Source organism: Lepidochelys olivacea (genome assembly GCF_965140295.1).
Source record: "Lepidochelys olivacea isolate rLepOli2 genome assembly, chromosome: 9".
Classification (NCBI taxonomy): domain Eukaryota; kingdom Metazoa; phylum Chordata; order Testudines; family Cheloniidae; genus Lepidochelys; species Lepidochelys olivacea.
The window spans coordinates 81,935,099-81,948,712 of NC_140419.1; the positions used below are offsets into that span (position 1 = coordinate 81,935,099).

At 38.3% G+C, this 13,614-nt stretch overlaps 1 protein-coding gene across 1 annotated transcript in view; it reads left to right on the forward strand.

The window, feature by feature from the left end:
• The window catches only part of CHIC1 (cysteine rich hydrophobic domain 1), a 29,758-nt gene extending 17,961 nt beyond the window's left edge, over nt 1-11,797 (forward strand). The window contains exons 3-6 of the mRNA XM_084639065.1: nt 2,544-2,699; nt 6,132-6,188; nt 6,462-6,521; nt 8,013-11,797. Of these exons, the coding sequence (XP_084495191.1) occupies nt 2,544-2,699; nt 6,132-6,188; nt 6,462-6,521; nt 8,013-8,063 (324 nt within the window). The 3' untranslated portion in view covers nt 8,064-11,797. The remainder of the gene's footprint in view (nt 1-2,543; nt 2,700-6,131; nt 6,189-6,461; nt 6,522-8,012) is intronic.
• The last annotated feature ends 1,817 nt before the right edge of the window (nt 11,798-13,614 follow it).

Below are 13,614 nucleotides of genomic sequence, written 5' to 3' on the forward strand. Positions count from 1 at the left end.
CTGTTGGAGAAGGATCTAGTCATTGGATTTTGGAATGCACTTCAGGGTCTGAACCTGGATGCAAAAAGATTTGCCTATGAGTAGAACAGCCAAGTGCTCTAAGAGTTAAGGCATTCCCCAAATGCACGTGTCAGCTTCTAAAAATTGCAGAAAGCATAGGGGCAAACAGATATCCAGTAATGCGCATTGGTCCTCATGGTCTGGTAGAGACTTTGCTGAAGATTGGTTCTAATTTTGAAAGATCTCCTTCACTGGAGTAGTTCAGAAATTTGCAAAATTTACTCATTGATGGTCTACATTGACATGTCAGACCCTGCAACTAGGTCCCTGGTTATCACCACTGTAGTCCACATCATGGCTGGCTTTGTAATTCTGCAATTAGATTAATAGTAAGATCACTGAGGCTGGGAAGCAACAGAAGCTCCTTTTTTATTTTTTAATTTGGTTTCTGGGTCCAGCACAGTTCTTCATCACATCACTCAAGGGTGCAGGAGATTTTTTTAGTCACTGCAGAAACAGTCATCCATCTTGGTCCATCAGCTTCTTCTGCCCTTCCAGTGAAACAGCAGTTTTGCCAGAAGCTCTAGAAGCCATTTTAATTTTTAAGATGTTCACAGGCATTGCAGAATGTCAGGTCTCTCGCCAGGTCGCTGGGTCCTGGAGTTCTTGAATGGATATATGCTTTTCAGTTTTTCAGGCCAAATCCTGACCCCAGTCCTTCTCATAGTAAACCACTACAGGATATATTAATATCTCGTGTGAAAATGGAGACTACAAAATTGGTGCTGGTGCCAAAGTCTCACTACATCTGTGAGCTGTATTAGTCCTGCTTTAAATTGAGAAGATTGCCAGAACTCATGCTCTGACATCTTTGATAAAACAAGCATAGAAAGCACCTCAGGTTCAATGGGGGAGATTATCTCAGTCAGTGAAATTGCAAGCTACAAAGTGGCTTGTGTCTGGCAATTGTGGTCGCCAATCTTTGTCAGCAGAGCCTGAAGTTGTTTCCATATTAGACATTTGGCTTCTAAGAGTCAACTTATTGGGGCATGATTAATTTTCTAAAGATCACTTGTTCTCTGCCCAATGCTGAAGTTGAGTGCATATGGGGAAATTTGGTCTTAGTGCCACTCAGGTTCTGACACTTAAGAACTTTCTGGAGTTCTTGGAAGGCACTAGTTTGCCTCCTGTAAGAAGAGTTGTGGACTTCTAACATGTGTTGTCAATGAGCAGATCTCAGGAACTTACATTAAACAGTAACTGTTTGAGGCTGAGAACTTCATGCTTTTATTCCTCTGATCAGAGCAAAGACAGTGGATATTCACACAGATAACACCTGTCAATACACAGTTTATTTGTGACACTTGCAGTAGTAGATCATTTCATTGGACGGGGGAATGTTTTATAAATCGGGGTGGGGGTTTCTGTACGTGAAAGGGGGTAAATTTACTTCACTGTATATCACTGTCTTAGTAAACTTTCAGTCATGAAGACCTTGGCCAAGGCTCTTTCCAGAGTGATTAGTAATTTTGGGGTGCCTTGGTTAGTGAGTGTGTCACTTAGACTTTAAAGAGCCCTAACTTTCAGAAAGCACTGAGCATCCACTCTCTGAAAATCAGGCCCCTTTAAAGTCTTTCAGGTTAAGCACCCACTGATTTGAGGCATCCAGAACCACCAGTCACTCTGGAAAATCTTGGCCAATGTTTGTAACTTTTACTTATCTCAGAACCAGCCACTCTTCATTGTATGACTTATACACTGTAGCAAACAACAAAATTAGTTGAAATAGGAAGGAATACAGCTAATACTTCAAACCTTCGCATCACTGTTCAGCATGCTGTTGATCCTAGGCATGTTTTATACTCCTATATAAAGCATAGCTATTATAACTCACCTGTTCCCTTCTTGGTTACGCCTCCTCAGCAGGATACCATAATTAGAGCTGTGGGATGGTACCAATCAGTAATTTGTTCCTGGAAAAAATATTTTCATTTCTATTGGCAAGCACAGCTTTTTGCTCCAAAGAGAGTGCAACTTCACATGCATGTTACAAGCTTGTGATGGGGAGAAATTAGACACCGTGATGAACACTTGTTTTGTGTGTGAAATGGCACCTTTTTACATACAAAGTTACCTTTTGTTTCCATGAAAACCAAAATGTCTTTTTCATCCAGTTTTTTGTCAATGTCACCAATTTTGTGTGCTGCTTGGCTCTCTTCCTAATCTAGTGTTACAGGGGATGGTTGTGTTATCAACACAGTTGACTTGACAGTTGCAAGAGAACATGGGAAGAAACTCTTCTAACTTACTGCAATTATCATTTTTACATAAAAAACATTTCAAAAACACCGGGTAAATGGACTTGATTTAGGAAGGTGAACTTTCACACTAGCTGTACTAGCAATGTTTTTGGAGGATTTCTGCAGCTTTATTTCACACCTAATAACTGTACCTCTGTCACTTATATTGTAATCCATGGAACCATTGAATAAGAAAGCATATCTGCAATGGCTTCCAGTTAAAGTTTACCATTTCTGTTGTAGGTTGCTCCAGAAGAATTTAAGACTAGTATCAGCCGTGTGAATGCGTGTTTAAGGAAGAATCTCCCTGTCAATGTAAAATGGCTGCTTTGTGGCTGTCTGTGCTGCTGCTGCACCCTGGGTTGCAGCCTGTGGCCTGTTATCTGTCTTAATAAAAGAGTAAGTGCACATTTCAAAGTTGCATTGTGACCAAAAATTGACAACTGTTGCTAATGTTTAATAACCTTTAAGTAACGATGCCTTTATTTATTCTGAAACTTCTTTCTGTATCCCCATTTGCCATTGTAAGTCTCCCTTTCACTGGTGAGATATGTTTGCTAGCTATTAATCTTTAATAGTAACAGAATATTGTGTGTGTGTGTATATATATATATATATATATATATATATATATATATATATATATATATATATATATATATATATATATATATATATATATATATATATATATATATATATATATATATGCGTGTGGGAATAGAATATATATACACACTAAGTAAACAATGTTGAATTTTGTTAATAACAATGAGTTGTGCTGGAGTAGCAGTTAATGAGCCAAAGAACATCCTAAATAGACTGAGATCTCTTTGTAAGCCTGTGTACATTGTACAATTTATTAAAGGAAGAAACAGTATATTCCTTCATCCATCAGGTTTCAGAGTAGCAGCCGTGTTAGTCTGTATCCACAAAAAGAAAAGGAGTATTTTTGGCACCTTAGAGACTAACCAATTTATTTGAGCATAAGCTTTCGCATATATCCGATGAAGTGAGCTGTAGCTCACGAAAGCTTATGCTCAGATAAATTTGTTAGTCTCTAAGGTGCCACAAGTACTCCTTTTCTTCATCCATTAGTTACTTTTCTAGTTTCATATCAGGATTTATCATTGTGAATGGAAGCTAATGTTATAGATGGTCAAAAGATTGGGTCATTTCTCCCATTATCTAGTTTTGTTTCTTTTCTAGTGAGCTAATTGTGAAAAGGAAAGTGCACTAAACTCTACCCAAAAAAAGCCTACAGGTTGCACCACATGCAAAGAGAAGTGGTTTGGCAGCTCCTTCAATTTGTTCATGAAAGTAACAATAATAGAACTGCTTGGAGTGAAGCAGAATGCAGGCAGGCATTTTCCCATGCCCCTCTTCCAGATCATACTCGTTCTGCCCTGCAGCATCCCTTATATTATGATTTTTGGGCCTTTCTTAAGTAGAGAGAATCAAAATATGTGGTTTTTGTAATAGAGGACAAACCTTTGCTGGGGTGTACAAGGAGACTATATTTAATATTTGACTTCATAAGGGTTCAGACCTGATTTCAGGATTGAAAAGCATAGTGCTTTAACCCACTGGGCTGCTGTCATACAGTTGGCTTCTCCTTGAGTGCCCTTCCATGCAGGATGCAGCACGACAGCTGCATCTGCCTCAGTTTCCCTCCTTCACTGGTCCCCAGAAAGGATCTCCAAGCACTCTAACCTAGGCTTGGTCTACACTGAAAATGTATACTGTCATAGCTATGTCAGTCAGGGCCATGAAAAAAACTGTACACCTTTGCAACATAGCTATGCCAACAAAAAAAACCCAGTGTAGGCACAGCTATGCTTATGTAAGAGTGTTTCTGTCAGCATAGCTAACATGGCATTCCTACACCAGCAGAATAGCTCCTTCTGTCAACATACGTACTATGCTGGGGGGCTATGCCAGCTAGGGTGACCAGACAGCAAGTGTGAAAAATCGGGGTGGTGGGGGTAATAAGAGCCTATATAAGAAAAAGCCCCAAATAACTGGATTGTCCCTATAAAATCGGGACATCTGGTCACCCTAATGCCAGCATATGCTCTGTAGTGTAGACATAGCCCTTGTCTAATCCTATACAGTGTTCATCAGTGTATCTGAGTGCTTCCCAAGTATTTAAAATAGAAATAACACTTGTACCACTTTTACAGAGCGATCTGGATGGGGGATAGGGGGAGCTTCCTCCTGGAAAGCAGTAACTCTTAAAAGGATTTAGGTATGATGACAAACATTCAAATAAACACAAGCTTCCAGTCCAGTGCTGGAGCCAAAAGGGTTAATGTAATCCTCAAAGGTATAAACAGGTATATAGAGAGTAGGAGTAGGGAGATAATATCGCACTGATCAGACCATAACTGGAATATTGTTTCCATTCAGGTGTAAACACTATAAAAAAAAATGTTGAAAAAGAGGAGAGGATTCAGAGAAGAGCTGTAAACACGATTTGAGGACAGGAAAACATGCCTTACAGTGAAGGATTATAGATTAATCTAATTAGTTTATTGAAGACAGGGTTAAGTGACCTGATCACTGTCTACAAATACTCACATGATAAGATGTCTGATAGTGAAAGGTTCTCTAATTTGACAAAGGCATAACAAGATCCAGTGGCTGGAATTTGAAACTAGACCAACTGAAACTGGAAATAAAGAGCAAATTTAAAAATTGAGAGTAGTTTAACAATTAGAAAAACTTATCAAGGGAAATGGTGGATTCTCCCCCACTTGAAATCTTTAAATCAAGATTGGATGTCTTTCTAAAAGAGATGCTCTAGCCCAACCACAGTTATTGGGTTTGACATAGGAATTACTGGGTGAAATTCTATGGTTTGTGTTATGCAGGGGTCAGACTAGATCACAACCTTTGTGGCCTTGAAATCTATGGATCGCTGTCTTCCCCTTCCCTCACCTTATTGGTGAAATAGTTTGATTAGTTTAAGAAATGAATTTTCCATTTTGCCCTCCAAGTGGCTATTTTGAAGGTCACTTATTTTTTAGTTCCATATTGTAGATCCAGCTCCTATGTATATTCTGTTTCCTGTATTTGTGACTCTCACAGTGTGTTAAGAGTTCCCTTGCTCTTGTGGAACATAACCATTATGGCATGTCTGAACTGGTTGCAAGACAGGTGATCTGTTAGGTACATGTGGCCAGTCCCTTAGAGGATTTTGAATTTCAGGACATAGACCTTGAATTGAACTTGATATTCTCGGAAGCCAGTGCAGAGAGCAGAGCACCAGGATGATACATTCAGAGTCCTGTGTCACTAAGCATACAGGTGCTGACCTTTGTACCAGCTGGAGCTTTTTTTCAGCCTGTGTAGCTTCGTTCCTAGATCTGAGTTGCAATACTGGAGCCCAGAGGTCACAACTATAGGGATTACTGTGACCAGGTCAGATGGTTCTAATCTTTTGACCAGTAACAGATTGAAGATGGAGTTTTGCTGACTTAGCTACTTGGGTACCCAAAAATGCTGAGTCCAAGATGACTCCAAAATTGTGCAGCTGAGAAAGGTACTGGGAATGATGGAGCTTCTGAGTCTAGAGAGAAATCATAGTCTATAGGTCTGATAAGACACCCCTACTCTTCTATCCCTTTAATCTATACTTGAGACAAGTGGATTTGGGAAGGCAAGATTTCTCCAAGGTGAAATTCTTTCTTTGCTCAGTTATCCTTTCCTAAAACATACGATACCACTTTACATGTGATTCTTGAGAACTGCAAATATAAACTTTAAGACCTTTGAGAATGAGGTTGACCGTTGAGCCATTTCTTATATAATGTTGACTTTCTTCCCTAGACTAGAAGATCAATTCAGAAGTTGCTAGAATGGGAAAATAACAGACTATATCATAAGGTAAGAAATATTAAGGACTAGAATCTATACACTTATTTTCCCACTTTTATTTAGAATTAATAAAATATTGCACAATTGGAATACAGAAATGCTATTAGCTTGTTTAGGACTGGAGCTAAAATACTAAATTCATCTCACACCTTAAACTGTATGAAATGTAAAAAGACATGCTTGAGATCTTAAACAGTTAGATATTGCTGAAGCTTATATTATGTTGTTGATGAGAAATAATGCAATAGTATACCTTTAATCCCACAATAATTATTTTCTTAGCTTGGTTTGCACTGGAAGCTGAGTAAAAGGAAATGTGAAACTAGCAATATGATGGAATATGTGAGTATTCTTTTCCTGTTACATTTTTAGTATCTATTGCTACAGTGTGATTTAATAGTTCAAATGTCATTAACTACCAGACTCTTTACCTTTCAGTCTCCTCATGACTAATTCATTTTCAGCAGACGCGCCCACAACCTCTTGAAATTCACCATTTGTATGCCTTACTACAGAAACTCTTGGCTAGTAGAATGAAACAATCCTATTTTGATACACAAAGATGGCAACATAACAGAGCAGCTGCTGCATGTAGTAAAACTTAGACATTGTCATCTGAAAACAGGGTTTCTCCTTCATAACGTTGCCTGCTCAGAGCCCTACTGTAAGAGATTTGTGTTGAATAATAGTTGATAGTTAGCGTCCCCAGGAGCCCTATCTGTTATAATGAGGTTACAGATCCCGCACCCCTTCTTAGTTCTCACCCACATCCTCAGTTTCTCTCCACCTGTTGAATACTCACTGAACAAATCTCTCCCTTTCTCCTTTATTAAAGTATCTGTAAATAACTCACAAGTAGCTAGTATAGCATAGACTTAGAAGTGTTTAATTTTTGTAGTTTTTTGGCTACTTCAGCAAATTGTTTGTTGGTTTGCGTTTGCCTAGAGCTTTGACCAAGATAGTGGATCCATCTAAGAAAGCAGAGCTCAAGATGTTCATCTTGTTTGACTATGTTTTCCTCTTCAGTTGGGCATAAAAATTACCTTTTATACTTCAGGGAAGGTCACTTAGGCAAAAACTTTGGTGCATACTATAGGTCTAGTCTTAGCAAGGAAATGAAACAATGAACAAAGCATAATTTACAGTACCATTGTAAATATGTAAAAGGTTTAGCTAGTAGAAAAGAGGTAGAAGGATAGTAAGCAATGTGTGATAACTTGCAGCTGTAATGGAGTGGCCTAGCATGCAGTGGAGTGCATGAACAGCTCATGATTTAGATAGGGATTGGCTACAAAAATTTGTAGCCCAATCATAGTGTGCGATACGTAGTAAGCGTAAGTATGTGTATAAACTGATTAGTGATTATGTATTTTGGATGTGTGGTATACCCTGTACCCACCCCTACACTCGAGCCTGATCAACTCAAGTATAGCTTGACTGTATGCCAATAAAGAAACCTCAGTGACGAGCCTGGAGTTGAACTGATTTCTTGGATTCCAGAAAACTGTATAAAGTGCTGTCCCACAACTGAAAGAGGTGTTCCGGATAAGCAGAGTGGAAAAAGTTGTGGAGGGAATCCCAGCACCTATAGGGTCCTTTCCAATGGGACCCAGGACAGAAGGACTCTTCTCGGTACCTGATTTTTAAGCTTGTAAACTTAAGAGAGTATTTTCCCTTAAAATATTGATGATACATGTCTGGGTGGCATGGGTTCTGCACATGTCAAGTCCAGTAGCAAGCACTTGGCAATAAATGTTTATACGGTTGCATTGACTTTATTCCAAAGAACTAATCAGTTTGGTTAATATGTTATGTTTTTTTCTTCTTCAACAGGTAATACTAATAGAATTCTTACCAAAATATCCCATATTTCGACCTGACTGAGGAGCAGTATTCAGTCTTTCATGTTACCTGCAATTTCCTACTCTTAGTGCCTTGTAGCTGATTTTGGAAAGAAGATGGTCTACTTTGCTGTGACTTTAAAATGTTATTTGGTAGAATATCTTCCTTGCTATGTTATTTTTCTTTTGTTTAAGAAGAAAACAATTTGCACATTTTTTATGTTAAATAAGGCTTCTATGTTGCACTCTGAATTTTTAACATTAACAATAACAAATATAGTTGCCACTAAGGATCTAACAACAGTGCTGCTTAAAACTTGTTCTGAGCATGCTGCCTTATTAATTTCCATACTTACTGTTTCCACATGTACATCCTAACTCTGTATCATACTGTATTTCATTCTAAAATCACATTGCTGTAAATCCTCAATAGAAACATCCAAGTAAGCTTCCAGTAGTTAGCAATGATTTTACTTATAACTTGCTTGCATAGGACTTGCAATTAACAGCACTGGTTTTGTCCCGCATTTTGCAAAATCATCATTTACATTAGAGGGTTAATTATTTTACCTACTGTGGATTTGTAAATAGTGCCTCGTTGCATAATGTAAAGTGTGGTATGTCAAGGTTTACAGAATGTAATATAGCTCTGATTATTGCCAACAGTTCTACATAGATTTATTAATGACATTTATTAGCATCCTGATTGTATGGACCCATTCATATGCCATTTTTATGGTAAAGCCATAATGAGTTTGTACATACTATCAGGTGTAGGGCTCAGATGCACTTTGTTAGTAAATGGATGAAAAATGCATAGCATTTCTGTGTTTCTTCAGAGATTTTTCAGGTGTCTTGGTTAATACCTGAAATAAGGAATCTTAAGTATTCTCACATTTTGGAAAAGTTGTATTTGTGGAGTAGACTGCAACTAATATATTATCAGACTATTCTAAAAGCCTATTTTTAAGACACAAATATATGGAAGTCAGGAAAAAACATGGATTTTTAAAAAAAAAAAATTAAAAAAAGCGAAGAAGCAAATTTAAAGTAATTGGACTGAATTGTTATAACTAAAGCCAACTACTTGGGACAGGTAAATCAATACAGAAGAAACATTAAACTTAATATTTTTATTGCACAGTGGTACCTGATATTATTTTTTACATATTGAGCAGTTAACTAAAACTGCATCCTTTCCAGAATGAAAAAGGAGCAGCATACATATTGTCAAACAGAATAACAGAGAACCACAAAACAATCGTTTGATGCAAGCCATGATGAGCTGATATTTGCCACAAAGAGCTTTATTGTAACTTAGTGTCCAGGCATTGCTTTACAGTTATTTGGATTCTTTGTGATGCTATTTGGTGCCTAAGTTTTCCAGTTCCAGATTGATTTTAGAATCCTGTTTTAACATATTAATCCATACTGAAAAGGGATGGTACAAACCCTGGTTGGAATGGAAGAAAGCATTTCGTAAACCATTGCATTTAAAAAACTGCAGTTGACATGACATGACTTCCAGCAGACTGTCATAACAGTGGTGAGGGACAGAGAGCCAGTTACAGGCATGTAGTCTTGTTGAGTCAAATTCTTCATACTTTCTGTTGCTCAGCTGAGGAACAGGAAACTCCTGTACTTGTGATGTAATTTCCAGCCACAGCTGCCAAGAGTGATGCTTCAAGCTGAGATATTTGAAGCTGAAATGGGTTGTCAGCCTGAGACTGGTTTCAGTTCGTGTCAGTAGATCAGTGTCAGCTAACTAAGTGAATTTTAAACCACTAGAATGTAAGTACTTTAAAAAAAATCTACAATAATGTCTGACTATAAACTTAGCTGCAGCTTGCAGCTAAACTTTTTTATTACAGAACTACAAAAAGCATACATAGTGCCATATTATGCTGAAATGTGTTTAAGGGTGGGAAGCAGAGGGAATGCTTAAAGACTTGGAGAAAATAGAGTGCAAAACAGAATTGGAATAGCATGCTTAATTTTATATTCATTTCTGTTAAAACAGGATTCTGGGCAGTAAGTTTTGCTAATAAAAGAATAATTGTAAGCATTTTTAATACCTTAAAATCTTAAGTAATGGAAGCTTCTTACTGTTATGCTAGAGGTTGTTAATAATTATTCCCTCTCATTTTTGTTAACTAACAGCCCAGAAACCACACCACTCTCTTTATTTTCTTCCCTCATTTGAGTGACTATATTTTCAGAATGTTCCTCTGCAGCTGAGGGGACAAGAAAGCCAATGAGAGTTTGATGTCATGAGTAGTAGTGAATATTGAATACTCTTCAGTCTCATAACTATTAGCAGTCCTTCCCCTTAGACCCAAGTCTGTGTCTGACCTTAACATATGCAGGTCAGAATTGTTCCATCTGATTTAGAACACATTTTTGTGAAACACTATGCCAGGCTGAGAGAAAATACCATCAGCTCTCCCCAGTTAAACCGTATGTTCAATGGGTTATTAATTTAGAAGACTTGCACTTGTATCTGTATGAAAATGATTCATTTAAGAACATAAATTCTATAGGGATTTTTTTTTTTTGAAATGTCACATTACAAATTGTTTAGTCTTCACCCCCATTAAAATTTAGTTCAAAAATGGGTCCCTACATTTTGCCCAGCTATGAGGCAATACTAGCAAATGGTCTGAAGCATGAGAGCCAAGACAGCAGATTACAGCAAACTTCATCTGAATAAAGAGGTAATTTTGGATTGTGTTACAAATGCCAGCATACAAATGACATAGATCATTTTTCTCATTTAAAGATGAAGGCAGCCACTGGTGTTGCTTTAGACTGTGGACTGCGTTCTGCCGACAGGTTCTATTTTGACTGCCATTTGCTTTAATACATAAACATTCATCTGATAGTTTTCAGTCTTCTAAAATCTATATTACCTTAAACCCTATAAGTAAATATGAATTTGTAAAAACCTATCCGTGATGAGTAATTGTTAATCAGAGAGGGTCCATAGCAATACAACAAAGAGTAACGGGAACAAAGTTTAATGCAAATGGAAAGGAAAGTGCCTTGACTTGTTCAAATGAAAGAAAAAGTGCCGTGCAGAGGGGGAGAAAAGGGAACCAGTTTAAGTGAATATCTGTAAATGTAATTGGCCACAAATTTCCTGAAAAGCAAGTCTGGAAACATTGTTTAGTTTAAGTTTTGTCAGAACACTGTGATAGTTGTTTTCTTTTCCAGACTTCTGCATTAGGAAATGTCACGGTATTATCGAATATTGGCAGGGAAGGAAAACTCTCATCTCCTGGCTTTAAAATGACTTTTTTGAGAGTAGTTTCATGCTGGCCTAAAGAAATGTAAATGTATATGAACATATGTAGAAAGTTTAGATTTGATTATGTATGACACTAGAAACAAAACACATTTTTGCTAAATTTAGTGTAGTCTTGATAAAGTTCATATGCTCATCTTGATACATACAGAAATCTGTATGCAAAAACATGAATATGCGTGTATTAGTGTCTCCTGACATCAGTTTACTACATTTATCTATAAACATTAGCATTTGAGCAATAAAAATGTCAAACAGTTAATAGTCAATGTAAATAGTTCTGACCATTTTAGTAAACAATGTTGTGTGATATTCCTGTTCTGCAATTTTTGTTTTTGGTGTTTTTATGAAAGTGTAATATTATTTGTAACTCATCAGAAATCTGTTTTTGTTTAAGTTGTATGAAAGGATTTTTAATTGAGTCCTTAACATTTTTATTCTGTTTACAAGTAAATAGCCACTTTTTTTAATAGGACCTCACACCTTGAAGTTTTTTGAATAAAATCCTAAATAAGCTTTGTCTCTATAATTTACTGCATTGACCTGTGCTATTAAAGAAGCTGGAAGTCAAACTTGGTTAATCTGACTCACTTTTCAAAATGTTTTTATTTTAATGAAATCCAGAGATTAAAACAAATAATGCAAAGTTCGTGTAGAAATGGAAAACACCCTTTTGTGCCTCTTCTGTTGTCACATATATGTCAATTTTTTGAGACAACAGGTTTTATTACAAAAAAAGACTATCTGACCCAACCAGATAGTCCTCTACATCAGGGCCTCCGCTACATTTGCCTGCTCACATTACAAGGAGTCAGCAATCTATGAAGGCTCTACTGGTGTGAGGGTGGTTGATTCCAAGGCCTCCTCCTGGGCCATACTCCTACTTCTCCATAGAATCTGTCCAATTGGTTGATACTGACTTTTGTCAAGAACTGTTTTCCACTTGACATTGTGGAGATAGCGCTCTGGAAAATAGGAACCACAGTTTCGGAGCTAGCCCATGCCATCTTCAGATCCAAGGCATCCACAATGCCTGCGGGATTGGAGCTCAAGGGTGAGGACTTCTCAGAACTGAGAAAAGCAAGTTCTTTTCATTCTGCTGTAGTTCCAACTCAAGGGGAGCCTGAAGGGGGCACAAGAACATGTGCCTGTTAGACAAAAATACTTGAATAGAAGACTATACATTGTGACAGGGTCAGGTCAGATGGCTACATGAGAGTGTTTTTTGAAGCAGATATTAGTCCCAGATTAAGCAGGTCCCTTTTTCCTGGGTAAGGGAACAGGGGCAGTTTTTTTTGAAACAGAAAAGAATGAACTTGCTGGAACAAATTCAGGCAGGCAGGCTAATTAGGACACCTGGAGCCGATTAAGAAGCTGCTAGACTCAATTAGGGCAGGCTGGCTAATCCGGGCACCTGAGTTTAAAAAGGACCTCACTTCAGTTTGTGGTGTGTATGTAAGGAGCTGGGAGCAAGAGGCATTAGGAGCTGAGAGTGAGAAGGTGTACTACTGGAGGATTGAGGAGTACAAGCATTATCAGACACCAGGAGGAAGACCCTGTGGTGAGGATAAAGAAGGTGTTGGAAGGAGGCCATGGGGAAGTAGCCCAGGGAGTTGTAGTTGTCGCACAGCTGTTCCAGGAGGCAGTCTAGACAGCTGCAGACCACAGGGCCATGGGCTGGAACCCAGTGTAGAGAGCTGCCCGGGTTCCCCCCAAGCCTCCCAAGTTCTGATCAGACACAGGAGGAGTTGACATGGACTGTGGGTTCCACCAGCGGGGAAGGTCTCTGGGCTGTTCCCCGACCCACATGGTGGATCAACAGAGACTGCAGGGATTGTTTTCCTTCCTTTTTCCCATGTTGGCCAGTGATGAGGTTAGCTGAGTGAACAGCAGGTTTGAGCCACTACCAAAAGTGGCCAAACTGAGGGCTGCTGTGAATCTCTGAGGCAAGCAAATCCGCCAATAAGCACAGGACCCACCAAGGCAGAGGAGGAACTTTGTCACAATATGCAGCACAACACTGTAAAGCACCATTTCCCATCCTATATTTGTTGATATACCAACGCTTCTTATGAGAGTGGGATTTTATACATAAGCCCTTTGGCATTTTATGTAGGGGGGAATGCCTGGGTCCCTGTAACTAGCATATGTAAATATATTGCTCAAAGATAGAGCACTGTTTCCTAGAGCTCTGCATTTTCTCAGTACATTAGGCAAATGAAAAAGCATTCCCACGTGTGCACTTCACTGACCAGTTTTATTTCACTGCTACAACCCAATACTCAAATCC